The following is a 27,761-nucleotide window of genomic DNA, read 5'->3' on the forward strand; positions in this document are numbered from 1 at the left end:
CATACATTTTAGAGGTATTTTTCAATTATAACAAGGAGAAGTTAAGCAAATTACTAAAATGCTCTGAAGTAGCTACTGGTCACATGCTTAATAACTGATGGAATAAGACTGGAATCCAGGACTTGTGACTCTAACCAAACGATCCCCCTGCAGTCAGTAGGCTTCAGGCCCAGGACCTTGGCCTCAAAGAGAATCTTACTGTAGAGATTCTTGGGGCAACTGCCAAAGTCTAAAGAGAAGATTTGAAAACCAGCTCTCTTACTTGAATTCTCTTAAATTTTTGTATCCCCGGTAATACCTATGCTAGAATCTTGCTGAGAATAAGTACCTAATGGACATTTGATTGATTATGCTAAAGGTATAATATGAATATGTGGGGCAACTATGCAAACATATAGAATTAGTCTTTCCTCTCTCCACCTTCTAAACTGATCCTCCCTACCCCATCCATGTGTCTGCTTATTTCTTTATTTTAAAAAGCAATATATTTTGATGGAGAGAAAATAACATTTAGCACTCACAATAGGTGATTGAAGTTGGATATGGAATTGAATAAATTACATTGGCAGTTCCTTGATTATGAAGCACCACGTATTTTTATATTTCAGCAAGCCAAAATCTTGTTCATTCAATTTTTTTTATAAGTTGCACAGTGCTACGACTATGCAAATTTTAATATATATTATTCTTATTTTGATTATTAGGAATTTATTTTGACTTAAATTATAATTTAAAATCACATTTTCTTTACCATGTATTTCCTTTAATATTTTCAGTGCAAGCGGTGGCCTTGATAGTGAAACACATTTCCTCAACAACACTTTATTGGAATATGTAGATTTAACTAGACAACTCCTGGAAGCAGAAAATGAAAAAGACTCTGACACACTGAAGGATATACGATGCCATTTTAGTGCCTTAGTGGCGAATATCATTCAGAATGTTCCAGGTACGATTTTTTAGCTCCTCGAACTATTAATGAATATTAAGAGACCATCGTGTTATTTTCTCCCCCTGAGGTTTTGTAATCGATGTTGACAAGCAACTTGTGAACATATGAAAAATATGTCAGGGTAACACAGATAGCAAGAATTTGTTTTACCTTTGAATTAGTATCAATGACTAGAAATCAAAAAGCAACCCAACACAGGTTTTCAACGACAGTCAAGACACTAACAAAAATTTGAAGAAATCAGTAGAATAAACTCTTTGGACAAACTTGTTCCAGTTACAGTGAGCGAAGAGCATAATGCTCCAAGTGGTATTTGAGAATAGAATTAACAAGATACATTTGACTAATGGGAGAAGGGTATAGGCACAGAAGTAGAGTATAATAAGGATACAGTGTGACTCATGATTCCTTTAACAGATGTGTGCCTATTATTGAACACATACTACGTGCCAGGTACTGGTTGAGACAGCAGGAAGATTACTATATGCAATTGCATTTTAAAAAGCCATAAATACTTTACAAGTGTAAAAATGTGGTTATAGCTTTTGATACAAAATGTAAATACAAATGTTTCTTTTTCTTTCTATGAAAGAATTAAAGTTACTTTGTTACCTTAAAAAGTATATGCAAATAGTTGACTTTTAAAGAAAGACAATGGTTGTATTTTATAGGAGGGTCCTGTAAGCACTTCTTTAGATACATTAATTTCAAGTGCAGAAAACCTATTTTGAACTTTAGGGGCAAATGATGCTATATAGAGGAAGAGAGCCTTTTTTTCCTCTAAATTTTCTGATCTGAATTCAGCTCACTGATGTAAAGATGTAATTTAGTCCATTACTCAACACTTGTCTGCAACTTCCACATTGGTTCATTACGGTACTATTGAGTTTCTTCAACAAGAACTGATGCAGAGAACTTGTAGAATAGATTTTTAAAGTGGAAAGAATCCTTGGAAATCATCTAAACCAGCAGCAAAGGGCAGCAGAATGGGTTTGGACTCCAGGCCTCACTTCACTACAAGTAGATCAGCTCCCCTGTTGTCAGTTATGTATATCAGTATTCCATGTAATGATCCTTTTATAGCTGAAAAGAGCTTATATGGTCCAAAGCCCTCTCTTACCAATGAACCAAGATCCAGAAGTATGTTGTGTTAATGTTTCGGCAAGGTTACCGTGTAGCCAGCAACAGCCCAGGGAGAAGCCAGGGTCCCGACTCTCAGCTCTGTGCCAGCCTTCAGGCAGCATTGTGACTGCCGTGAAATTCTGCTTGCCAAGATGCCGTATTTCATATAACGCTGCATCTCACATAACACTGCACTACATGATGACATGCACTGCAACTTTGTTCCTGTTATTTGCATATATATAAATAATTTCTGTTACTCTGGAGGTTCGCGGTAGGTTAAAATGAAAGCTTTTGCTTTCTTTTTTTATAATATATATTCAGTAACGAAGTTGACATGCGTATTAAGGAAAAAAGAAATGGAAATAATGTTTTCTACCTATTTTTTATTTACAGTACACCAGAGAAGAAGTATTTTTCCTCAACAGAGCCTTCGTCACAGTCTGTTTATGCTGTTCAGTCACTGGGCAGGTCCTTTTAGCATCATGTTTACGCCCTTGGACAGATACAGTGATAGAAATATGCAAATTAACAGACATCAGTACTGTGCACTAAAGGTATTTACCTAGAAATCTGATTTCTTTTTTCTTATGTTAAGAGTGGAGTTAAATTTTTTTGTCTCTCAGTGCCTGGTGTTATAAAACGGATAGGGATTTCTTCAGAGTACCTGAGAGAATATACATTTGCCTGCTGTATTCAAACATTTATACTGTAGGTTTATTTAAATGTACAAAATACAATGCAAAAAAGTTCCAGAATCTACCAAAATTGGGAGCCATTCTCTTAAAGAACTGAGGATTGCCTCAAAGGAATAACTATTTTTTTCCTACTTAAGTACTTACTCTTGGTCTTTTTTTTTTTTTTTTCCTCTTCTCCTCAAATACTGTTCAAACTCCATGTCTTATCTGGTATCACGATATTTTCATCCTACTCATAGTAAATTTCTTCATTTCAAAAGTTACTATTTTGCTTTTCTTTATAAAGAAAAAAATTAACGATATTGTGGCTACATAAGCATGAGTAAAATATCCTGCCTCTTCTCATTAAGCAACCAACATTTAACCTCTTAAATGTTTTAAATGTAATTCTAATATTATTGTTTGAAGGCTATGTCTGCTGTACTATGTTGTGGCCCTGTTGCAGATAATGTAGGACTTTCATCAGATGGATATTTGTACAAATGGTTGGATAACATTTTGGACTCTCTGGACAAAAAGGTACTTATGACAGTTCCCTTAAAATTCTACAATCAATTGTCATTGCAGTATTTAGAGTTATTGTATGGCCCACTGAACATATCTTTTTAACATAAGCTAGGTTAGAATTACAGGCAAAAAAAAATATTATGTAAAATTAAATAGGATACCATAAACTACGAGATTTGTAATTCTTATTTAGTACTCATTTGAATAATTTTAATTTCCCTTTTATATTATAGAATTAATACAGTAGTGTGTGTATATATATCACAATAGAGTTCTGAGTCAATAAAAGAATATTAATTGTGGAATACATTGAGCTCCATGGAAAAATACGTTGTTTGCTATGTTTAGTTGAATTTTTTTTGACCACTCTCCAATTAATCATTCTTTCTTGACTTCCTTACTCTCATTCTGCACACACAGACTTCACAGTTTAAAATAGGACTTAACATTTTTTCCCCTCAGAATAATTTTTCTACTGGGTTATCAAAAACAAGAATAAAGCTTGATAAAAATAACTGGAGAGGTTGATAAATCACTTTCCTGAAAGCACTTAATCACTGTTCATATTCATCAACCACCTCCGGGGCTCTGCTGGAGAAGAGAATTGTACTTCTAAGAGTCTTATATAAAAAGCAGGAGACCAAGCATAATTCTTCCACGTTGGTTTTTCTGCTGGCTGAATAAAATGAGAAAGAGTTGAACAAAAGGAGGCTTGATTTTCGTGATTCAATACAGTGAATATATGCACTATATTATTTTAATTAAAATATAGAGGAGTAGACGAATAATATATCCCTTTCTCTGTTCTGGGCAATTTTGTGACCTTTACTTAGGTTCATCAGTTGGGCTGTGAAGCAGTTACATTACTGCTGGAGCTGAACCCGGATCAGAGCAACCTGATGTACTGGGCTGTGGATCGCTGTTACACTGGTTCCAAGAGAGTGGCAGCTGGCTGCTTTAAAGCCATAGCTAATGTATTCCAGAACAGGTACTCTAGATACTACTGTCTTTCATATTTTATTTAGCTTTCCCTAAAAAAGAAAACCTGTCCTTTTGAACTCAGAAATAATAATGAACCAGTACTTTCTTTCCTTAAGTGCTAACAAAATTTAACCAAATACGGATAATGATCCCCATGCATCTGTTGTACCTAATTGCCTTAAAAACAAAAACAAAAACACGCAGTCATCTCATAGGCTTAGCAGCTGCATGCCTGTAGCCTTCCCTTTATATCATGTTTATTAACTGGTGTGAAAGCCTCTAAACGTTATTTTACCTAACACGTACAGTTTGTCCCTAGGGATTATCAGTGTGACACGGTGATGCTCCTCAATCTGATACTGTTTAAAGCCGCTGATTCTTCTCGAAGTATCTATGAAGTTGCTATGCAACTTTTACAGGTTTGTAAACAAACATTAATTAAAATACATTTTTGCTTGGGATTTAATGAAGCATAATAATCTGTTCTTGCCTTGAAAGTATGCTAACATTCAGCTTTATTTTTAATAGTGGGGTATGGTGTTAATTCCTGATTACCATTAGAAATAGAAGAGTAAAATAATATGGGTCATTTAAGTCTATAAGTCATGCAAACTACTCAGAAATGTCCTGTAGGGGATTATGTACGATACTCTTCCCCTTCCCGCAGCCCCCCTTCTGCTCACCTGTGTGTGCCTCTGTGTGTGTGTGTGTGTGTGTGTGTGTGTGTCTGTGTCTGTGTCTGTGTCTGTGTGTGTGTACTTATAAAAACTGAGTGGTTAAGGCCTATGTGTGCATTTAACTATTTCTGTTCATCAGATAAGAATAATGCGAATCAAATTTGTTTTTGAAAATCAAGTGAAAAGTAATTAGCTCTTTTATGATAACCTTTTATAATATTTCTTTACTAGACTGAGGAAAATAACCTAGAAAGTTAACTTATCAAGTGTGGATATATGATTATATCCATTGATAATGGGGTGTGGTTCTTCACTCTTAACCAAGGGTTAAGAATGGGATTCAAGGAGATGCACATTTTTCCAAAGGGTTTGAAGTGGTATTGAGGCTGGTAGGGACCATCTTAGGAATTATACCCTAATGTTTTTATTAATTAAGAAGAAAGTTGAGTAGTGTAGCTCTTTGTATAGTGTAATGTCAAAAGAATTTTTAGCTTACATTCCATATTTAATCTGTTATTAAATAAGATAGGTTTGAAGAATTTTTTTTCAAGTATACATGTTTTTATGCAGTCATAGTTTTGAATTGGAAAAGTGGTAAATCTTCTTTAAGTAATTGTATATTAAGTCGCTGAAGTTATTTTCAAACTATGCTACTGGCATTCAACAAAGGGAATGTAAAGGCTTGTAAAGAGTTACAGATCTTTTGCAAACATTTCTTGGAATTAGAAATGAGCACCTGAAAAACTTTACAACATATATAACTTTTAAACTGGAATATTTCTTGGGAGAAGATTTTATATTTTTCATTATAGCTGTAATTTAGAGGACCCATAAAAGCTTAAATTAATGGAGTGTGCATTCTTGTAGATCCTGGAACCGAAGATGTTTCGCTATGCTCACAAATTGGAGGTTCAGAGAACAGATGGAGTACTCAGCCAGCTGTCTCCTCTGCCGCATCTGTATTCTGTTTCATATTATCAGTTGTCCGAAGAATTAGCAAGGGCATATCCTGAGCTAACTCTCGCCATATTCTCAGGTATGATCATTGAACTGGTTAATAGTTTTTCTTTAGCAACCATTTTGAGAAAAACTACTTTTAGGAAATTTAAATATATGAAATTTGAGGTTGAATCAAAACCAAACATGTCTTTATATAAGATAATTTTTTTTCTTCCGTATGAACTCTTAACACTTATCTACCATGATATTGAGATTGCTTATTAAAAATCTCTGCAGGGATTCTAACTTTGGCCTCCATTCTCCACCTCAACCCAGCTTTTAAAAAAAAAAGGTAGAAGGGGGCTTCACAGGCAATTGAAAAGTATTTCTTTAGTAGACATAGAACTTCCTGAATCTTCTGGTATGCAGTTTATCTTGTGTATTGGTCTGTCTTTAATAATAAAAATAGACAGGGATAGAGATACAAGTTTCTTTCTATAAGTAAAAGCTCTAATCTTAGGGAAAGGTCCTGCACTGCCTTAAGCAAAGCTATTGCTAGGAACCCACATTGCATTCTGGTCCAGTTTCCTTTCCTTGTGGGCCAACAGATATTCTTGGCAGGAGTTTTGAAAACATCAGGGCTGTGTCAGGCAAGATGTCCTGTATATCTGGGCCTCCCAGGATTTAGATTTAAGATAATTTGGGGGTTCATCCAGCTTAACCTCTGGCCAGTGAGCACACTATTGCAGATGCCCCCATAGTGCTTTATCCTTTAACTGAAAAGTTTTAATTATAATATTTACAAAAGACACTCAGCTAGTTTTTCTGCTCTTCATCTGCAACAAGATCTTGTTCTAATCCAAGTACTAGAAATGCACCAAAATTGGCGTGCAGGGAATAACAGGGTTCTTAAGTGGATCCTTTCCTTCATTTGGGCTCAAGGCATAGAAGCCTTGGCCTTCTTTGCACATCTTTCCACAGTACCTATTTTAGTGGTGGAGATAGTTTGATTCCCATCCCTAACTGACCTGAGTGGGGAAAAAACAACTTCAGTTCTCCTAACATTCAGTTTTTAAAGCAGCTCACGTGTTTGGTTTGCACTGATAAATGGCAGCAATCAAAGCCCCTTCCTTTTTCCCAGCTCCCACAGTCCTGATAGCCCTTTCATGATGGACATGGATGGTCATCAACGCAAAGTAGTAACCACTGTCAACACTAATTTTGCTGCTGCTGGGCTTCTTCTGGAGGCTCCAGCACAGAAAACAGAGGAGTCCTCTGGGTCTCAGAGTTCATGAAATTGGTCAGGATGGCAGTGGGTGTTGCCATGGCCCCGGCTGCTCTATGCACTTACAACCCCCGGCCAGGATCTCTTCATTCAGCTACTTTCAGAGCTCCAGGTCTAATATTTCATACTCATGGCAATAACATTGACCCGTTAACAGAAGGGCTTCTTGTAAAAAGTTAGAATTGAGCGTAAATATGTGCAAGGCACTGGACTGAGCAGTTCACTGGTACTATGTTGAATTTGCACAATAACTCCATGATGCAGCTGCTTTTGTTACCTTCTTACAGAATAATCAATTGAGGATCAGAGGTTGACAGGTTGGCCCTAGGTCAACCTGTAGGTATGTGGCAGAGCTGGGATTCAAACCCAGGTGTGTGTGATTCCAGAGCCAAGTTCCAAATCACTACGCTTCCATATTTATTCCTTCTGATGAGTACATAGGTATAAGACCTAGTGGGCAAAACGGGACTTGAGGAGAAAGAAGGTTTGTACTTAAAGTGATTTATGGAAATTAAATAGCATATAAAAACTCACAGGCTTTGGAATCAACCTTGTATTTGAATCCTCTGCCACTGGATCATTGACCTTGGGCAAGTTACTTGGACTGTCCACCACACAGGTTTGTCATGAGCATTAAATGAGATGAATGTTAAAGCAATAAGCACATCATAGGCGTCTCCCCTAGATAAAACCGAAATATGTGAGATTTTTCATGGGTCACTTTAAATTAATCCATGTATCAAGATTGTCTTTTATCTTATAATTACATTTATTTATTTGGTAAAAAGCATACATAGTAAAATTTACCATATTAATCATTTTAACTGTACAGTTCAGTACTGTTAAATATATTTACATTGTTATGAAACAGACCTCCAGAAATTCTTCATCCTGCAGAACTGAAACTTTATACCTAGTAAACAGTAACCACCCTTTTCCTGAACTTCCCCCAGCTCCTGGTAACCACCATTCTGCTTTCTATTTCTATGAATTTGACTATGTTAGATACCTCATATAAGTAGAATCACACAGCATTTGTGGCTTTATGACTAGCTTATTTTACTTAGCATACTGTCCTCAAGCATTCATCCATATTGTACCACATAACAGGATTTCTTTCCTTTTTAAAGCTGCAGAGCATTCTATTATATGTATATACCACATTTTGTTTATCCATTTATCAATGGACATTTAGAGTGTTTTGTTTATCCATTTATCAATGGACATTTGGAGTGCTTCCACTTCTTGGCCACTGTAAATAGTGCTGCTATGAACGTGGTTGTGCAAATATCTCTTCAAGACCCTGCTTGCAATTCTTTTGGATACATACTCAGAAATGGAATTACTAGCTCATATGATAGTTCTGTTTTTAATTTTTTGAGGAGCTCTTATGCTGTTTTCATAGCAGTTGCACCATTTTACAATCTCACCAATAGTGTGCAGACATTTGTTTTTCTTAACCGCCAGAGATTTTATATAAAAGCTAAGTGTGCGGGCTTCCCTGGTGGCGCAGTGGTTGAGAGTCCACCTGCCGATGCAGGGGACACGGGTTCGTGCCCCGGTCCGGGAAGATCCCACATGCCGCGGAGCGGCTGGGCCCGTGAGCCATGGCCGCTGAGCCTGCGCGTCTGGAGCCTGTGCTCCGCGATGGAAGAGGCCACAACAGTGAGAGGCCCGCGTACTGCAAAACAAACAAACAAAAAAAGCTAAGTGTGTGATATATGGTAAATTCATTAAATTCATTAAAAGGAGAAACAGTGCTCATAATTCTTAAATGTAATGAATAAAATCAAGCTTGCTGTTTTTTAAGAATTAAAAAGTTAAATTTAAAATTTAAATTCATTATAAGTCAAAGGAAACCACAATTACATCAGTCGTTCCCTCTTTGACTTGTTCTTAATTACAGAGATAAGCCAGAGAATTCAGACAGCTCACCCTTCTGGGAGGCAAGTAATGCTGCACTACCTGTTACCGTGGATGAACAACATCGAGTTGGTGGATTTAAAACCGTTGCCCACAGCAAGGCGACATGATGAAGATGAAGATGATTCCTTAAAAGACCGAGAACTTATGGTGACTAGCCGGCGCTGGTTACGAGGAGAAGGCTGGGGATCCCCACAAGCCACTGCCATGGTTTTGAATAATCTGATGTACATGACCGCAAAGGTAACATGGTTTTTGTATTTGCAGTTGCTGGACAGAATTACCAAGTTAGGAGTAAACAGGTTAGAAATAGACAAAGAGATTAGATGATCCTGTGGTAACCAAACAAGTATGTGTTATCAGTAAGTTCCTTTCTTTAAAAAACTTCTCATTAGATATAAAATATCTTCTTTTTGGTGGGGGGGAGCTAAAATCATATGTGCTTAATGATACTTGTGTTCAGATTTGTTGAAAGAAATGATTGTTCCTCTAAAGTGTGGAAAAGATTAAAGCTGTCTGTAAAAGCATTATTTTCTATTATTTCATGACATGGCAAGTTTGATATTGAAAAGACAGCCGTTACTAAAGTCTGTGCTGTGTTTTCTGCCTCTAGTATGGTGATGAGCTGGCCTGGTCGGAGGTGGAGAATGTGTGGACCACACTCGCAGATGGCTGGCCAAAAAACCTGAAAATAATTTTGCACTTTTTGATCAGCATTTGTGGAGTGAATAGTGAACCAAGCCTCTTGCCTTACGTATGTGTTCAAGTTCATTTACTTTTTATTTATTTTTTAAATATATATATTTACCCAGTGTCTTGTGATGTCAGAGTCTGGGCAGCAGTAGACCAGCAGAGGCAAAGCAGGGGCCAAGATGAGGAAAATCAGGAAATAGCACATGGATTTATCCATTGATTCATTTAACAGATATCATCTGGCTTTGCGACAGGCTAGGTGTTCTTCTAGGTTCTGATGGATGCTACAGATTTTATTCTTTGAACTTATACCTAATTTATTTAATGAATAAATCAGTAATAAAGTACAGTCATGGTAAGGGCTACAGAGGAAAATTGCAGAGTCCTGAGAGTGGATAACTTTGGAATCACCATTGTCTGGGACGATTAGAGATGATACTGGAGAGAAAGTGATATGGAAGTGGAGAGATGTTAGTAGTTTTTCCTATCAGGGGCTGGCATTGGGATATTGGAGCAGGATGGGAAGTGAGAGCTCAGTGCCTATGGAATCGTGCCGTAAGGCTTCTAGAAGCAAGGAGAAGCATGATAAGAGATATACAGTGAAGAATATGTCTTTGCCTTCTAGAGGGAAAGCAGTACTTAAATCTGCTCAGGTTAAGAGAACAGCGTGAAACTATCAAACATGAAGGTTAAACTGAATATACACACATGCACGCAAACACACACGTGTATATGTAGATATAGCTATCAGTGACATGGTAGCATCTCCTTAAAGTATGTCCACAGAAGACTAGCTCTGCAGAATGTTGCTCTGAAGGTTCTTATGGATCCTACTTTAAACGAACCAGTTAACTTGAATCCTGAAAGCACTGTTCTGAAGGCATGTCACAAGATTAACCTTCAGTGAGAAGCACTTAGAGAAAGGTGGGTGTTTGGTACCAAGCAACACCATCACACTACCTCTTGACCTCACGTCCTAATACTCTCCCTCAGGCCCCCTGCCCTTGAGCCACGCTGACTCCGCTCGCTGTCCTGCTTTCACACCAGGCATCCCGCCCTGGGGCCTTGGTACTTACTTTCCTCTCTCTCCCAGACAGCTACATTGCTCACTGCTGCACCTCCTTCAGACGTTTCCTCAAATGTCAGTTCTCACTTGATACTTTTGCTGGTCATCTTGTCTAAAACTGCAAATGCCCTGCCCCCCACCCATAAGCTCTTCTTTTCCTTTCCCTGTTTCATTGATTTTCCTAGCACTTATCATCAAACTTGTTATATATTTTACCTCTTTGGCTCATAACTTTTGCCTCAATCAGCCCAGTGGATTGTCAGCTCCTTAAGAGCAGGAATTTTGGTCTGCTTAGTTCATTGCCTTCTTGCCAGAGCCTGGACTAGTGCCTGACACATAGAATCTTCCCCTTAATCAGACGAATGAATGAGTGAGTCGGGGTTGGCACTAGAAACAGGCATGAAGCTATAATTCTAAGAAGCCAAGATGAAGTTCAGGGCATAGCCATTTGCCAGAAATTTTAAAAGAGCTACTTTTAATGATAATAATAATAATAATAATTTCTTAATTGTCATTTCTTAAGCACTACTTAGAGACCAGATACGATATAAGCACTTCATCTCCATTACTTAATTTCCGGAAGAAATCTATGGCCTTGCTAAGATTACTGCAGTTTTACAGATGAATAAAATAAGGTGGAAAGAAGAGTAATTTCCTCAAAGCCGCACAGCCATTTAGCTCTGTCTTCATGGAGCTGGAATTCCAACCCAGAGCTGTTGGTGAAAAGTCAGTGAAAGCTTCTTGGACAGGCAGTGAAGCTGGAGCGGGGATGGGGCTTGAAGACCTGACAGGATTAGAGTCAGGAGTGTCAACTCAGATGACCTGGGTCAGAGCAAAGGCACAGAGGAAGAAACGTACTTGACGTTTCCTGGGTCAGAGGAGACTGGACTTGGGAACAGAGAATTAGCAAATAGTTAGAACAGCTCGGAGAGCTCAAGAGCTGTGTGGAGGACGGTCAGTTATCATTAGGGAGCTGTTATCAGATTTTTGGTATGATGTGATAAAGCATGTTGTAAGATTTGTCTGGGGGTCATCTAATAAGACAGAGCTTCTCACACGTCTGTATGCACGTGAGTCGTCTGGGGATCTTGTTCTGGTTCTGAGTCTGGAGGTGAGGGTGAGGCCTGAGATTCTGTATTTCTAGCAAGCTCAGATGATGCTGCATCTTCTACGAGGACCTCATTTTGAGTAGTAAGGATTAAAGTAGAGACAAAAAAGAGAGATTGCTTACTCACCGATCAGCCCATTTCAATAATACATATTCCTAAAATATACCTATAAAGCATACTACTGAAAAGTTTTTTTCAGTTATTTAACTCGTACTGTGTACTAGGGCTTTTTAAAGTGCTTTATAAATTTTAATTTACTTAATCCTAACAACCCTATGAAGTAGGTGACATTGTCCCTAATTGCAGAAGAGAAAACTGAGGGGAATGTTCCAGATCGCCTAGCTAGTAAAAGTTACATCTACAATCCAATCCAGACTGTGTCGTTGGAGTTCTAGTTTAGTTCTAGATTCTCACTCTTAGTCAACACTCTATACTGCTGGTTGAATATAGAGAACGGGGAAGGCAGAATAAATGATGAATCCTGGGTTTGAAGGCTGGCTGAATAAAAATATGAGGAAAATCTTAGGATGATATTAATTGAAAGTTTCCATTGAAAGAGAAACTGATTTAAAGAAAGGCAAGTTATCTGTTGCTTTTCTAAGAAAACCCCAGAAAGGTAAAGGAAGTAGATAACGTTATGGACACCATTAAACAGTACATTTAGGTCATCCTAATTAGATGCAATGTTGAGGGTTAGAGGGAAGGCAGGGCAGTACGTATAAAGCTGATTAATATCTGACTGCTAGTCAGTGTCTATTCAAACTAGGATTGTGCTCATCCATCTACCACTTAAAGTTGAACTTACTCTGATAAAATTTGTCTCAAGACAAGTTTGTGAGATAAAAATTGTGCTTTTTCTTATCCGAACAATTTCTTTTGTGACAGGTGAAGAAAGTTATTGTATATTTAGGTAGAGACAAAACAATGCAGTTGCTAGAAGAACTGGTGAGTGAACTGCAGCTGACCGACCCTGTCAGTTCAGGCGTCACTCACATGGATAATCCCCCATATTACCGCATCACTTCCAGCTGTAAAATCCCTTCTGTCACCTCAGGTGAGAAGTCGTTTAAAACTGACTACTTTGTATAAAAAGAGCAGCTTTCCATAACTGTTCATTTTAGCAAGCGTTTGCTTTAAATATCGTCATAAAGAAAACAAGCAAACATGAATCATATATCTAATTAACCGGACAAAACTTTGTAAATCCTCATATGAGTAAAGAAGTTTGACAGTGTAAGGATTCGTAATGTGATAAAGGGAAACATACTTACATACTTATTTAGAACTGGAATATACATTTATATATCTCTATACAACAGATGCTTTCTTAAAATGACTATAGTTAGTATGTAAATATAGAAAATGCTCACTTATTGAAAATTACTGTGTAATTTCATATTATAACTATTTGGGCATATATTATACATAGTATCCAATCACACGAGTGTATATACTTTTATGTATACCCATATACTTATTGTAATATTTCGAGTTGAAGAAACTACATTGCTGTGGGAATAACTTTCATTGAAAATATAATATCTGGGCTATTGTAGGTTAAATTTCTATGAATTTCTTTGCCATTCAGTTTATATTAAATGTTTTTGTGATGTTAATAACATTGTATAATTAGAAATCTCTCATACTATATAATTTATTTTTGTCATCTATTTTCATCTTTTTGTTATATTTTCCAAGAGGTTTCTAATAATGCTTCTGTTGAATTTTTCATATCTGCTAGAATGTTTTTAATTCCAAAGAGAGGTTTTTTTAATTAGAATTTTTTTAGGAGCGTCCTATTCATGTTTCATGGTTGGACTATCTTCTGTATATTTGATAAAATTTTCTACCAGTGAAAGTTCCTATTTTCTTTATATTGCTGTGTTTTTGTTTTGGTTTGTCTTAGTAAAAGCTTTCCTCAAAAGCCTACAAATTCTGGATCTGTCTTTTCATGAATAGTTCACTTAACAGGCATATTAAAAAGTTGATTGGATGTTCTGTAGGTATATATGGAACTTATTTTGTCATTTGTTGTATGATGATTTCGTAGACAGAAGTATACATAGGTCTTTTCTCTTGCAGTAATCAGATTCCCCAGAGAAAACTCTTCTAGTCCTCTGCCTAGAGTAGAAGGTGTAGGTGTAGGGGTGTGTGTGTGTGTGTGTGTGTGTGTGTGTATACCAATACATATAATCCATACATACACACACTTGCACAGTCTTCAAGCCTTCTGGTAGCCCAGTGATGTAAGAAGGTTGCCGGGGAATCCAATGGCAAATTTATGTATGTATGTATGTATGTTTTCACTTAGTCTTCGTATCCTCAGTAAAGTACTTCCTCCTTCACCTGTATATGGTGTGCCCTAGTCCAGAAATCCTCTGATTTACTCACATCAGAAGAGACTTCTGGAAGTGAGGAGAGAGAGCTACCCAGTTACAGGAGGCAGAGGGGTAGATCTTGGGAACCAGCTACTTATGAAAGAGATTTTCAACCATTCTTTTTTTTTTTTTTTTTTTTTTTATAAATTTATTTATTTATTTTTGGCAGTGTTGGGTCGTCGTTTCTGTGCGAGGGCTTTCTCTAGTTGCGGCGAGCGGGGTCCACTCTTCATCGCGGTGCGCGGTGCGCAGGCCTTTCACTGTCTCGGCCTCTCTTGTTGCGGAGCACAGGCTCCAGACGCGCAGGCTCAGTAGTTGTGGCTCACGGGCCCAGTTGCTCCGCGGCATGTGGGATCTTCCCAGACCGGGGCTCGAACCCGTGTTCCCTGCATTGGCAGGCAGGTTCTCAACCACGAGCGCCACCAGGGAAGCCCTTCAACCATTCTTGCCTTTTTTTTTTTTTTTTTTTTTTTTTTTTGCGGTACGCGGGCCTCTCACTGTCGTGGCCTCTCCCGTTGCGGAGCACAGGCTCCGGATGCGCAGGCTCAGTGGCCATGGCTCACGGGCCCAGCCGCTCCGCGGCATGTGGGATCTTCCCAGACTGGGGCATGAACCCATGTCCCCTGCATCGGCAGGTGGACTCTCAACCCCGGCACCACCAGGGGAGCCCCATTCTTGCCATTTTTAGCACCTCCTTCAACCCCTACTTCCAGAGGTACTTGAAGCCACTAATTCCTGACCTTTTGGAGGTTCAGCAGTATAGATACGGAAGCTTCTTGTTTCCTCCACGAACAGCTCTGGATTCAGCCTTCTTAACACTTGATTACTTCCTGTCCATTTGTTTTCCAGTATCCATAATTTTGTTGCTGTTGTCTCCTTACCCTCTTGGTTGTTAAGAGTACATTCCTTTTTAAAAATCACCTTCTCATTTTAGTGGAGTTTTGACATCTATAATTTGAAATCTTTTGTTCTTATTGAGCTATCCTAGGTTTTAAATTCATAGATACTGTTTTGTTTATGATTACAGGAACTACTTCTAGTAGCAATACAATGGTAGCTCCCATGGACGGCAATCCCGATAATAAGCCCGTAAAAGAGAATATTGAAGAGAGGTAAGTACTTCTCTGTTCTTCATTAGCCTGTCAGCTTGACGTATGCAGATTATCATCAGCATAAATGATAATTTCTGCATTGGAATGTATATTTCATCGTGTTAAAATTCTAGTGAGGAAATATATTTCCATATTGGAAATTTTCCACATTGACTATTTTAACATTAAAGATGCTGGCATGCTAGATTTTTTAATATGCGCTAATGGATGAATAGGTAGAGTATGGTCAGTCACTTTTTGTGTGGCTACATTTTTAAACTTTTCTAAATGGATATTTACTCTGCCTGTTTTATATGGAATAGGTTTCATCAGCACATTATTATCACAACAATTTAAGAAAAATCTTCAGGTAGAAATAATTGACTTCAAAGCTTAAGCTTTTGAATTGTAATGTGGAAATTAATATATATCATAGTAAACTTTAGTATTTTGTGTACTGTGTTCTTTTTTAAGCAAAGAAAGTGAAACATAAAGTACAAATACCACTTTACCATGAACTGTGACTAACTCAGTGATCATTCCCATAGCTATGTGCACCTAGACATCTACAGTGGACTAAACAGTCATTTAAATCGTCAACATCACAGACTAGAATCTCGATACAGTAGCAGCTCTGGAGGATCTTATGAAGAAGAAAAAAGTAATACATTCCAAATGTTTTTTTTTTAATAACTGCGATGGCAAGGTGTATTATCATTATATTAATGTTAATAAATATATTCTTCCCGGAAGTTGTTTTTAAGAAGGGTATTTAACTGCCACTAGTGGTGTTCCAACATAATCTGAAATGTCTTGATTTTAAGAAGCAACATTAAGTGGGGGAAATATGTTTCAAAAGCACAGGTTCCCTGTAGATAAATCAAAAGGAACGTAAGAATTCGTTCTCAAGAAGCATCATAGAACAGGCATTGACCAACAGGCTGCTTTTTTGAACAGATTTGAACTTTCGTGGGATTCACGTTTTACTAAAACGTTCTCCCTTGCAATTGCAAAATGAATAATGTGTCCGAGTCTCATTATAACACTAAGGTAGGGTAGAATAGAAGCACAAGCCTTCAGATTGGAAGGGACCCTGAAGATGATCTGGTCCAATCTCCTCATTTTGCACACGATGGAACTGAGGCCCAGAGAGGTTAAGTGACTTACCCATGTCACACAGAACTCACATTTCCTGATGGCCTTTCTTACTGCACCCTGCAGCCCCACTGTGGTAGAGCAGATTTCCTTTGAAGATGGGTTTGTACTGGCCCTATCTCAGGAAATTTAGAACTGAGTAACTTACCAGAAGGCCCTTGTTACAAGGCAGCTTTACCTATAATGTGGTCTCATAGCTTGGACATCAACTGTGGAATCATGATGAAATGCTCATGTAGTTTTGCTATGATTTAAAGGATGGAACCTGAATTGATATCTCTTTTCTCTCTCTGATTTGCTTAATCTGATAAGATTTGTACCCATGTCTACCTAGCAAACATATGTCCAAATAGTGGGAAAATCTTTTTATCACTTTCCAATGCTATAAATAGTTGGTGTTTTACTAGAGTTTGCTTATATTGGCGGAAAGTAGATGGTGTAGACAATGAGATCATTTTATTTTGATAGGTGATTCAATGCCACTTTATTCTAATTGGCGACTGAAAGTGATGGAGCATAATCAAGGAGAGCCACTACCCTTCCCACCAGCTGGAGGCTGCTGGTCACCACTGGTGGATTACTTGCCTGAAACGTCATCACCTGGATTACCTCTTCACAGGTGGACCACAGTGTCATTCCTATTTCATATGAGCCAAACCACTGTCTAACACTTCTAGCTTTCTTTACGCTGACAACACAGAACATAAGAAACCTTCTTTCTTTTGATACTGCAACAAATTCGATCCGTGCGTTTAGATTTTAAGAAATCTAAAAACTCACACTTCTCACTGTTTACAATTAGTATTACTAAATCTAATTCTGCTGCTGCTGCTTTTCTGGGTGTCTGGCATAGTTACTTGACCTTTCTGGGACCCAGTTACTACATCTGAAAAATATTATTTTCCGGTAGTAGGCACTATTATTTTGAATTGAGTTAAGCTGATTTCTATTTAGCAAAAATCACAATAGAACAGTTACTGCATTCTTTCGAAATGTATTATTGTACCAAACATGTACTGAACACCTACTATGTGGCAAGCAGTGTGCTAGGCCTTAGGGTTGAAGATGAAGAAAATATGGGCCTTGACTTCAAGGAGCCCTTAGCCAGATAGGTTTTTTCTAAAGCTATCACGTAACAGTTTCTTCAGCTGTATTTCTTTTCTTCTTTTATTCTTGAGAAATTGTATTTTTTCCATAAAAGACAATATTAAAATCTTCAAGTAATTTGCATAAGATTTTCTCTAGGTTTACTCTAGTGACACATGAATAATGCTCTTGTTTGTCATAGGTGTAACATAGCCGTCATCCTTTTGACGGATCTCATTATCGATCATAGTGTGAAGGTGGAATGGGGAAGCTACCTCCATCTTCTTCTTCATGCAGTCTTTATAGGTAATACATACTCGGCGCTAATTCCTTCATTTTATATTTTTGTGATAATTGAAAGTCAGTATAGTATGTTTGTTTGCTTTTTTACAGGTTGCATTTTATTTATTTTTTAGTTGAAGTAGAGTTGATTTACAATATTAGTTTCAGGTGTACAAATAATGATTCAAAAAATTTTACAGATTCTACTCCATTTATAGTTATTATAAAATGTCAGCTACATTCCTTGTGCTGTGCAATATACCTTTGTACCTTATTTATTTTATACACAGTAGTTTGTATCTCTTAATTCCCCACCCTGCCTTGCCCCCCCCCGCCCCCCCGCATCCCTCTCCTCACTGGTAACCAACTAGTTTCTTCTTTATATCAATTAGTCGGCTTCTGTTTTGCTGTATTCACTAGTTTGTTTTATATTTCACTTATAAGTGATAACATACAGTATTTGTCTTTTTCTGTCTGACATTTCACTGAGCATAATACCCTCCAGGTCTATCCATGTTGCTGCAAATGGCATTATTTCATTCTTTTTTATGGCTGAGTAGTAGTCCATTGGGTACATAGACCACATTGTCTTTATCCATTCATCTGTTGATAGACACTTAGGTTGCTTCCATGTCATGGCTGTGGTAAATAATGCTGCTGTGAACATTGGGGTGCATGTATCTTTTCTAGTGTTTTTGTTTTCTCTGGGTATATGCTCAGGAGTGGGGTTGCTGGATCATATATGGTTGCTCTATTTTTAGTTTTTTGAGGACCCTCCATATTGTTCTCCACAGTGGGAAAGGAGATATGGTTTCAAGAAAGTTTCTTCCTATTTCTCTTTCTATTTTCTGTATGTTATTTCCATGACACTTTTTACCGTGATTCTTGTGGTCTAGAGCAGAGTTATTCCTAGCCTCTCCTTTAACCACAAACAAGTCTATTATACCCATTCCTATCATACAGGGCATACAGGTATGCCCTCCAGCAGGAAAAACTCTGTAACTGTAGCAGGAGTAAAATAAATTTACCTATGGGACTGGGAACTTTCAGAGTAAATGGGAAATTGAGACGGGTACTAAGTGTTTCCCAAAAGAATTAGATTGTGGACAGTCTGATTATTACAGCTAAAACTCCACTGTGCCCTCTGTAACAAACATGGGATCCATCACATCAGCAACACTTTTCATGCTTGTAGGATTGCTCTCCTGAAGCAAGTCAAAATAGCCATCTTCTCCTAAATTTTCCTGGTATGTACACATATTATATAGGCACTGCTTTCTTTCAGTAAGCAAACATCTCCTGACTTTCTATTGTGTTCTAGGCACAAAAAATGCTTGCCTTTAAAAGTTCTTTTACATCTAGTGTTATGTAACAGAGGATTAGTTTCTAAGAGATTACTAAATTTTAGACATAAAACACACTGGAAATTTGTCTTGATTCTCCCTAGTCCAGTAGGACAATAGGCTATTGTAAAAGTGTATACATACTCTAGGCCAATAAAGAACTTGATTGATGTACTATGTCATCTTTCACAAAATATTTTATATAATTTCTGCTTTTCTTTTTAAAATATGAGTTTGATAGCAAGAATACTCATTATTTCTCTTTACTGATGATGATTTTCTACTGTTCTCTTTAGGGTTTGACCACTGCCACCCTGAGGTGTATGAACATTGTAAACGCCTGCTTCTGCACTTGTTAATAGTAATGGGATCCAATAGTAACATCCGAACTGTTGCTTCTGTCCTTCTCAGGAACAAGGAGTTTAATGAGCCCAGGGTGCTTACAGTCAAACAAATTGCACACTTAGATTATACTTTCACAGGTATTTGCTTTAAAAGTACAGTTTGGGGCTCCCCTGGTGGCGCAGTGGTTGAGAGTCCGCCTGCCGATGCAGGGGACATGGGTTCGTGCCCCGGTCCGGGAAGATCCCACATGCCGCGGAGCGGCTGGGCCCACGAGCCATGGCCGTGGAGCCTGCGTTCCGCAACAGGAGAGGCCACAACAGTGAGAGGCCCCGCGTACCGCAAAAAAAAAAAAAAAAAAAAAGTACAGTTTGAAACTGGAACCATACTTCGTTAATTTGGGATCCTGCATTAGAGAACATCAACTGAAGTTGAGATACTAGAGAATATTTTTTAATGTAGTTTTATTATTTTAAGTACCATTGACATTATTTATTAATTCATAGAAGAAGGAATTAAACTTGGAGTATTTGAATCTCTCTTACCTTTAAGGGTCTTTGTCATAAAAATGTTAAACTCTCCACATGTAAGTTAAAGGTACAATGAAAGAGTGGCTTAATTTGTTGAGCACTGGTTATGACAAAGATGGTGAACTTGTATTAGATTCCCCCTACTCTCAAGATCTGAAAAATTGACAAAGGAAGACATTTAAAATTTTTAAAAAATTTTTATTCACTCAGTTATACTGATTGCACTTAAAATGTTGTACATCTTGAAGTTTAGTAAGTTCCAAATTATGTATTTTGAAGTAGTGAGGTCCAAATTAATGAGACTTTAATGTAAAATTTATTTCACTGTTGATGTGAATTTGTTTTACTTTTCAAGCTGTATTTTCTTTTTCCCTAATAGCCCTAACTTATTTATTTCATTCATCAGTATCATCAGGTTTATAATAGATGATCTAGAAAATAATTGGCTTATAAAATTGAAATAAAATTACTTTTTTTTCCTAATCATATAATGCCACATACAGGGTTAATAACGTTTTAAAGTTACTTACTTAAAGCCGTGTTATTTACTTAAAAACCTGTAGTTAGTGAGAAAACATCTATGAGTAAACTTATTCGCCTTTTTAAACCATGATTAAAAGATGAATGGAATAAAGTTTACTGCCTTTTTTTATGTTAAAGCATTTCTATTCAAAATTTCATCGTTTGGTGTTTGTTTTTAAAGGCTCCTTTTGCTATTTTGTAAGTGTGGGCATTAGTAATGACCTTTAGAATTATTTAATAATTGACATAATATCAATATAACAAATAGACTTTAAAATCGTCCTTGTTTAAGTAAAGTGAAGCAGAAAGCATAGACGCCTTAACATGAGAAATTAAAAACCAGTTCTCATTATATATAGAAGTGTGAATGGCAACCTATGTTGAGGAAATATGCCAAAATATTAGGAAACTGCCAGTTTCAACTTTGTTCAGCAGATGGCAGCACAGGACTGCATAGCAAGTCCAAATCGTTAAGTTTGACTGAGAGGCTCCGAAAACAATGTTTGCTCAAAAACTCACTCAGTGTAATTTGGTGCTCGTGAGGCTCACTTCTTTGAGGGTTGTGGGAGATTGCTTCCATCTGGGCATTCACACCCCGTGTCTCTTTCAGCAGGTGTTAGCGATTTTATACCTGATTACCAGCCCTCCCCCATGACCGACTCAGGGCTCAGCTCAAGTTCTACCTCCTCTAGTATCAGCTTAGGAAATAACAGCGCTGCCATTTCACATCTGCACACCACCGTCCTCAGCGAGGTCGACATCTCAGTAGAGCAGGACGGAAAAGTCAAAACCCTCATGGAATTCATTACCTCAAGGTAACGTTTGCAGCTCCTACCATTCCTGACGCATAGCTGTTTTAAGTCATTGTTTCATTTGTCAGCTTCAGCGAACCCTATTTTGTTTTCCAAAGGGTCATTGATTTGGAATAGGCAGGTTTGTATTGTGCAATATTTAGAAAATTTGATGCAACCAGGGACTTTCTTCTTTTGCTCACACTGTTATACCTAAGGAGGGCCTTAATCATGACTAGATACCAGGTACCCAAAGAGGATACAGTATTATCTGAATATATATTTCTGCCTCCATTAGCTACATTAACATTCAATCTTCAAATATTTATTTATGGCCTACTCTTTGCAAAAGCACTATAAATAAAGAAGAAACGTAGGTGGGGAGAAAGGGGCTAATATACCACAGCAAGAGCAAAATCACAGACGTGTGAGAAAACAAAGTATTTTTGGAACTGGTGAGTAATCCAGCGTGAGTGTAACGTGGAGGAATTTTTAGACAAGCTGGAGGGCCATGAAGCCCTGGCCAGAGGTTATATAGATCTTTTAAGAAAGGAGACATTATCAAAAATCTTTGAGCTGGATGGGGAGGGTGAAGGACCCAATTAAGTAAATATGTTGACATGCCGTGGAGCGGCTGGGCCGGTGAGCCATGGCCGCTGAGCCTGCGCGTCAGGAGCCTGTGCTCCGCGGCGGGAGAGGCCACAACAGTGAGAGGCCTGCGTACCGCAAAAAAAAAAAGTGTTGAGAAAATCAGTCTCATAGCAAAGTATGTGATGAATTAGAGGTGTTATGGACTAGAGGCAGCAGGAGCACATCTTTTTTCCAGGGCACTTTGGGCCTATGGCAATAAGGGGCCTAACCCTTACTAACCAAGCTGGTGAATGCAAAGATATTTTAAAGAAAGAATCGACAGGTAGTTTTAACTTATAAATTATTTTATTGGCATTACAATCTAAATACAATCTAGCCTCTACAAACGAGACTGTTTTGACCTGTAATACCTAAGCAATAACCAGTACTCTTCTCACTTGGCAAAATTTGCCATCTTTTCCTGCTACCTCTGAGAGAATTTGACTGTAACAATGGAAGGCTTTGAAATTATACGTAACTTGGATCTTCCTGTACTTGCTCTAGATCATTACATATCCAAGTACATAAATAGTAGCAGTAGACTGTGTGACGTGCTGTTTGATTTATTCAAGCACTATCCTTTCTAACTGCAAAAGCACATTTTAGGTGAGTATGAGTAAACCTTAATTAAGTTTAAAAACCAAGGGAATCATGTCTGTTCTCTGTTTTCAGAAAAAGAGGGCCCCTTTGGAACCATGAGGATGTTTCTGCCAAGAATCCTAGCATAAAGAGTGCTGAGCAGTTAACTACATTTTTGAAACATGTGGTTTCTGTTTTTAAGCAGTCAAGCTCAGGTATCTTTTAATAATCATTTCAGATAGTATTTACTTTCAAGCAGATCTTTTAGTGTGATGTCAAAACTTCTGATAATGTTTAGCAAAAATTTGACATGTCTAAATTTTCAAAAGTTTTAGACAGGTTTTTTTACTTACTAGTGATAACAGATTTGTTCTGGTTGAAGAAAAATTGTTACTACTTAAAAATAAGAATGCCACTTTGACGCTCTGGGGTTCTTAGTTTGGTGTAAGACGGCATAATAAAATTACAATATAATTGTTTATTATGAAACAATTATGTTGAAGGAACATAGGTAGAGATGACAAACTCTTAAATTATTTTTTTATACTGGTTTGGGCTTTGATCTAAAATTTAACACATTCTGAAAATTATAGTAAAACGTATCTAAAACAGTGGTTCTTAGCTAGGGGTGATTTTGCTTCTCAGGACATTTTGCAATGTCTGGGGACATTTTTGTCACAATTAGGGGGCGCGGGGCAAGTGGTTAGTACTGGTGTCCACTTGGGTAGAGGCTAGGGATTCTGCTACACAGACACACACTACACAGGATAGCCCTCACAACAAAGAATTATCTGGCCAAAATGTCAGTAATGCCGGGGCTGAGAAACCCTGTTCTCAGGGATTACGTCCCTGGAGATTAGAATGAAGAGTCATCTAAAGTGCAGATGGAATTTAATGAAAAGGAAAAGCATTGACTTATGAAATATTAGTGCCCACCCAGTTTGCCAGGTATTGTGCTGGCACTGGGTTTAACCTGGTTATTAGCCTCTGATCCTAACCCCTATATATATCCTGAAAAACAAGCACTTACTTGTTTCCTTTGCTTTCACAGAAGGAATTCACTTGGAACATCATCTTAGCGAGGTTGCTCTGCAGACAGCACTTTCTTGTTCTTCTCGACACTATGCTGGGAGATCCTTTCAGATTTTCAGGGCCCTTAAGCAGCCTCTTTCGGCAACTACGCTTTCTGATGTTCTCTCCAGACTTGTAGAAACTGTAGGGGATCCAGGAGAAGATGCACAGGTAGTTCATTCATTTCTTTCAGCAAGTATCGAGCACGCCTTGTTGTCAAGGACTTATTGCCAAATGTAAATCATGGCAGGTAGAGCAAGATAATGGTTGTATAGAATTACTGATGTCGGATGTTAACAAGCAAAGAATTAAGAAACAAAGTTGTGTAATTAATGTTTAATAACACACTAATTGAATTAAATAGTGCCTATCAGAAACAGCTTTATCACACACACCTGGATATTATTCTGAGATGACCACAAGGTATAAGAGGAATTTGAAGTTAGATGTAAACTAGACCACTGAATTCCATTTGTTAAGATAAATTAAGTGAAATACTGCAGTAGAGAGCTTACATAGGTCTGTACAGACTCATGACTTTATTAACAGTGTTTTAGACACCGAGGATACAGTAATGAACAAGACAAAGTTCCTGGCATTCTGGAGCTCACATTTCATTGGGGAAACAAGCCTTTAATCCACCAATAAAGTATAATACAAGTTTACTTAGTGATGAATGCTGTGAAAATAATAAGGTAGAGTAACAGGTTAAAGAATGATGGGGGAGAGGATTTTTTACTTATTTATTTTTTTATGATCATCTGACAAGAAGAGTTTTGAACACATGTTTAAATGAAGTGAGCCCTGTGATAATCTGGGGAAGAGGGCAGAGGGAAACAGGACTAACAAGTGCAAAGGGCCTGAGGCAGAAGCAACTGGCTTTTTAAAGGAACATCAGGGGAATTCCCTGGCGGTCCAGTGGTTAGGACTGACTCGGCACTTTCACTGCTGGGGCCCAGGGCTCAATCCCTGGTCAGGGAACTAACATCCTGCAAGCCTCATGGCTCAGCCAAAAATTAAAACAAAATAAAGGAACATCAAGCAAACCAATGTGGCTAGAACGTACTGGTTGGGGGCCTCCAGAGGCAGGAGATTGATGAGGTAAGCAGGTCCAGATCATGTGAGGCCAAGGAGGTTCTGGTGGGAGGTGGGAGTTTACTCTGAATTGATGGGAAACCACCCATTGGTTTTAAAAGGAAGGGATGGATATGACTTGCTTTTTTAAAAAACTCACTCTGGAGGCTAGGTGGAATCCTTAGGAAGGCAAGAGAGGTCAGTTAAGAGGCTCTTTGTAAGAGTCCAGGCCAAAATGATGATAGTTTGGATTAAGGGGAGCTATGGAGGTAGAGAAAAGGAAGTCAGATTTAGGATTTATTTTTAAAGTAATATTTTCAAGATGCTGATGGATTCAATTTAGATGTGAGAGAAAGAAACAAGGATGGCTCCTAGGTTTCTGACCCAGGTAATTTTGGGTGACTCGTGTTGCCAGTACAATCAGTTTATACCATTAGTTTGATGCATTCTCATCCATGAGCAAGATCATGTTGCTCAAGGGTTTATCTTGTAATATTAATGTGGAGTTTATTCTATTTTGAAATCTCGTCGGGAAGTGCATTGCAGTTTCTTCTTTCCAGAGTATGATTAATTAAGATCTGCCCTTTTTTCTAGGGATTTGTGATTGAGCTTCTTCTCACGTTGGAATCTGCAATTGATACTTTGGCTGAAACCATGAAGCATTACGATCTTCTTTCTGCCCTTTCTCAGTAAGAACTGAAAAACTAGGCAACCGGTAGACTTGTATTTAGACCTTCAATAGCTAAATATGTGTAATACTATATTGTTCTAATATCGGCAGTGAGAGTACTACCCCTAAATTCAGATGGATTGCCGGTGGGAAAATGAAACTCAGACAGTGAGACGTGTGAAAGCTCACGGGGCTAGTATGCGGCAGTGCCGTTCCTCTGACACCCTAATCAGAGACCTTTCTCCTGTGCTACTCGGCTTCAGCCTCAGTGACAGGCTGTATTACTGCCACACTCAACATCCTCTTGTCACCCCAGCAGGCCAGGCTCCTCGGGACTCACACCTTCCACATACAGTTCCTTCTCCCTGGACCAGCCTCTCTTCGAACTTTGTCTTCCTTGCAAATCCCAAATTGATTTATCCTTCAAGTCCCGTCTTAATATCACCTCCTAGCTAAGAATTTCTAACTGCCCCAGGGGAATGCTAAGCATTCCATCCTTTGGGATCTCACAGTATTTTCTTAATATTTTCATAACAGCAACTAACAGGCTCTAATTTATCCATTTCCATGGACTTCAATATTTGTAGCATTTTGCATACTGCTGGCACACGTAGAAAGTATTCTGTAATTATTTTTTAATCAATGATAAGTAGATGTGAGGGAGAAGGAGAAATCAAAACTAAATTTTTGAGCTTGGTTCTTTTGGAAAGAATGTGAATTGACAGAAATAGGGACATCAGGACCTTTGAGGCTGGGGGTGAGACAAACGAGGCCTGCTTTGGACGTAATATGTACTAAATCCCAGAGCTGAAAGTTACCAGCGATAACTATAGCAGAATTTTCGCTTCAAATCAAACCTCATCCAACCCAAAGTAGCCACAGTGGAAAAGATACTGTTGTACATTTTAATAGGGAGGAAAGAACTGAAATTGGGTTAAGCAAAGTCAGATATACTTAAAAATGATTTTTCCTGGTAACAGTTATTACCATTTTGCAGTGTGTTTTCAAGAGTACAATTAATGTAGCAAAAGAAGCGATTGTGCATGGATTCATCTTTTTTTTTTCTTTCTTTTTTTTTTTTAAAGAACCTCATACCATGATCCTCTAATGGGAAACAAGTATGCAGCTAACAGGAAAAGCACTGGACAACTCAATCTAAGCACAAGTCCCATTAATAGTAGCAGTTATATGGGATATAGCAGTAATGCAAGAAGTAACTCTTTGAGGTTAAGTTTAATTGGTGACCGAAGAGGTGACCGGCGGCGGAGTAATACACTGGATATAATGGATGGACGGCTCAACCACAGCAGTAGCTTAGCGAGGACTCGAAGCCTTTCCTCCCTGAGAGAGAAAGCCGTGTATGATGTGCAACCCACTACTGAGCCTGCCAGCTTGATGGCCACCATTTTTTGGATAGCAGCATCTTTATTAGAATCAGATTATGAATATGAATACCTCCTGGCTCTCAGACTTCTCAACAAACTGCTGATCCACCTGCCCTTGGAAAAATCAGAGAGTCGAGAGAAGATTGAAACCGTACAAAGCAAACTGAAGTGGAATAATTTCCCAGGCCTTCAGCAGCTCTTCCTTAAGGGTTTTACCTCAGTATCCACACAGGAAATGACAGTGCACCTCCTGAGTAAACTCATTGCTGTCTCCAAACACACGTTGGTGGATCCTTCCCAGTTGTCAGGTGATGTGACTAGAATTGCACCAACTCTTTGCTTTTTTTTTTTTAATATAGTGAAATGTAAACTAATCGTTGGTTTTGAAATCTACTAATTTCTGCTTTTCCACAAACAGTTATGGTTTTCTTAATATGTGAGATAGCTTAAATTCTTTGGTAAAAGCAAAAAAAAAAAATTTTTTTTTTTAGAAGATCAAGTACTCCAGGAAATAAAAAGAAAATGGTTTTTGTGAACCATGAAAAAAAAAATCCTTTAATTTTTAAAATAATGTGCAATACAATTGGTTATTGTTTGCTTTTTTTTTTTTTGATAGGCTTTCCTCTTAACATCCTTTGCTTATTGCCTCACTTAATCCAGCATTTTGACAGCCCAACTCAGTTTTGCAAAGAAACAGCTAGTCGAATAGCAAAGGTAAGCAAATGTGATGCTGGAAGATAACACTTTAGGGAATTTTCTCTGGAGTTTATCTTAAGGGGGGAAGTCTCTTAAAGATCCTTTTACTGTCACTTCCTATCTAAATTTTTATTCTTTTATGCATATGAAGGAGTAATATAGTAATGATATGTTAGCTGCTCAA

At 37.9% G+C, this 27,761-nt stretch overlaps 1 protein-coding gene across 1 annotated transcript in view; it reads left to right on the top strand.

Moving 5' to 3' along the window:
- Positions 1–27,761, top strand: part of FRYL (FRY like transcription coactivator) — a 135,280-nt gene that overhangs the window by 64,977 nt on the left and 42,542 nt on the right. The window contains exons 25-44 of the mRNA XM_065877145.1: positions 777–949; positions 2,471–2,631; positions 3,181–3,291; positions 4,113–4,267; positions 4,580–4,679; positions 5,805–5,973; positions 9,068–9,327; positions 9,698–9,838; positions 12,838–13,006; positions 15,358–15,442; positions 15,970–16,082; positions 17,045–17,195; positions 17,865–17,968; positions 19,584–19,769; positions 21,292–21,496; positions 22,775–22,896; positions 23,733–23,923; positions 25,421–25,515; positions 26,582–27,189; positions 27,498–27,595. Of these exons, the coding sequence (XP_065733217.1) occupies positions 777–949; positions 2,471–2,631; positions 3,181–3,291; positions 4,113–4,267; positions 4,580–4,679; positions 5,805–5,973; positions 9,068–9,327; positions 9,698–9,838; positions 12,838–13,006; positions 15,358–15,442; positions 15,970–16,082; positions 17,045–17,195; positions 17,865–17,968; positions 19,584–19,769; positions 21,292–21,496; positions 22,775–22,896; positions 23,733–23,923; positions 25,421–25,515; positions 26,582–27,189; positions 27,498–27,595 (3,397 nt within the window). The remainder of the gene's footprint in view (positions 1–776; positions 950–2,470; positions 2,632–3,180; positions 3,292–4,112; positions 4,268–4,579; positions 4,680–5,804; positions 5,974–9,067; positions 9,328–9,697; positions 9,839–12,837; positions 13,007–15,357; positions 15,443–15,969; positions 16,083–17,044; positions 17,196–17,864; positions 17,969–19,583; positions 19,770–21,291; positions 21,497–22,774; positions 22,897–23,732; positions 23,924–25,420; positions 25,516–26,581; positions 27,190–27,497; positions 27,596–27,761) is intronic.

The sequence above is a fragment of the Phocoena phocoena genome, chromosome 5, assembly GCF_963924675.1.
Source record: "Phocoena phocoena chromosome 5, mPhoPho1.1, whole genome shotgun sequence".
Taxonomy (NCBI): domain Eukaryota; kingdom Metazoa; phylum Chordata; class Mammalia; order Artiodactyla; family Phocoenidae; genus Phocoena; species Phocoena phocoena.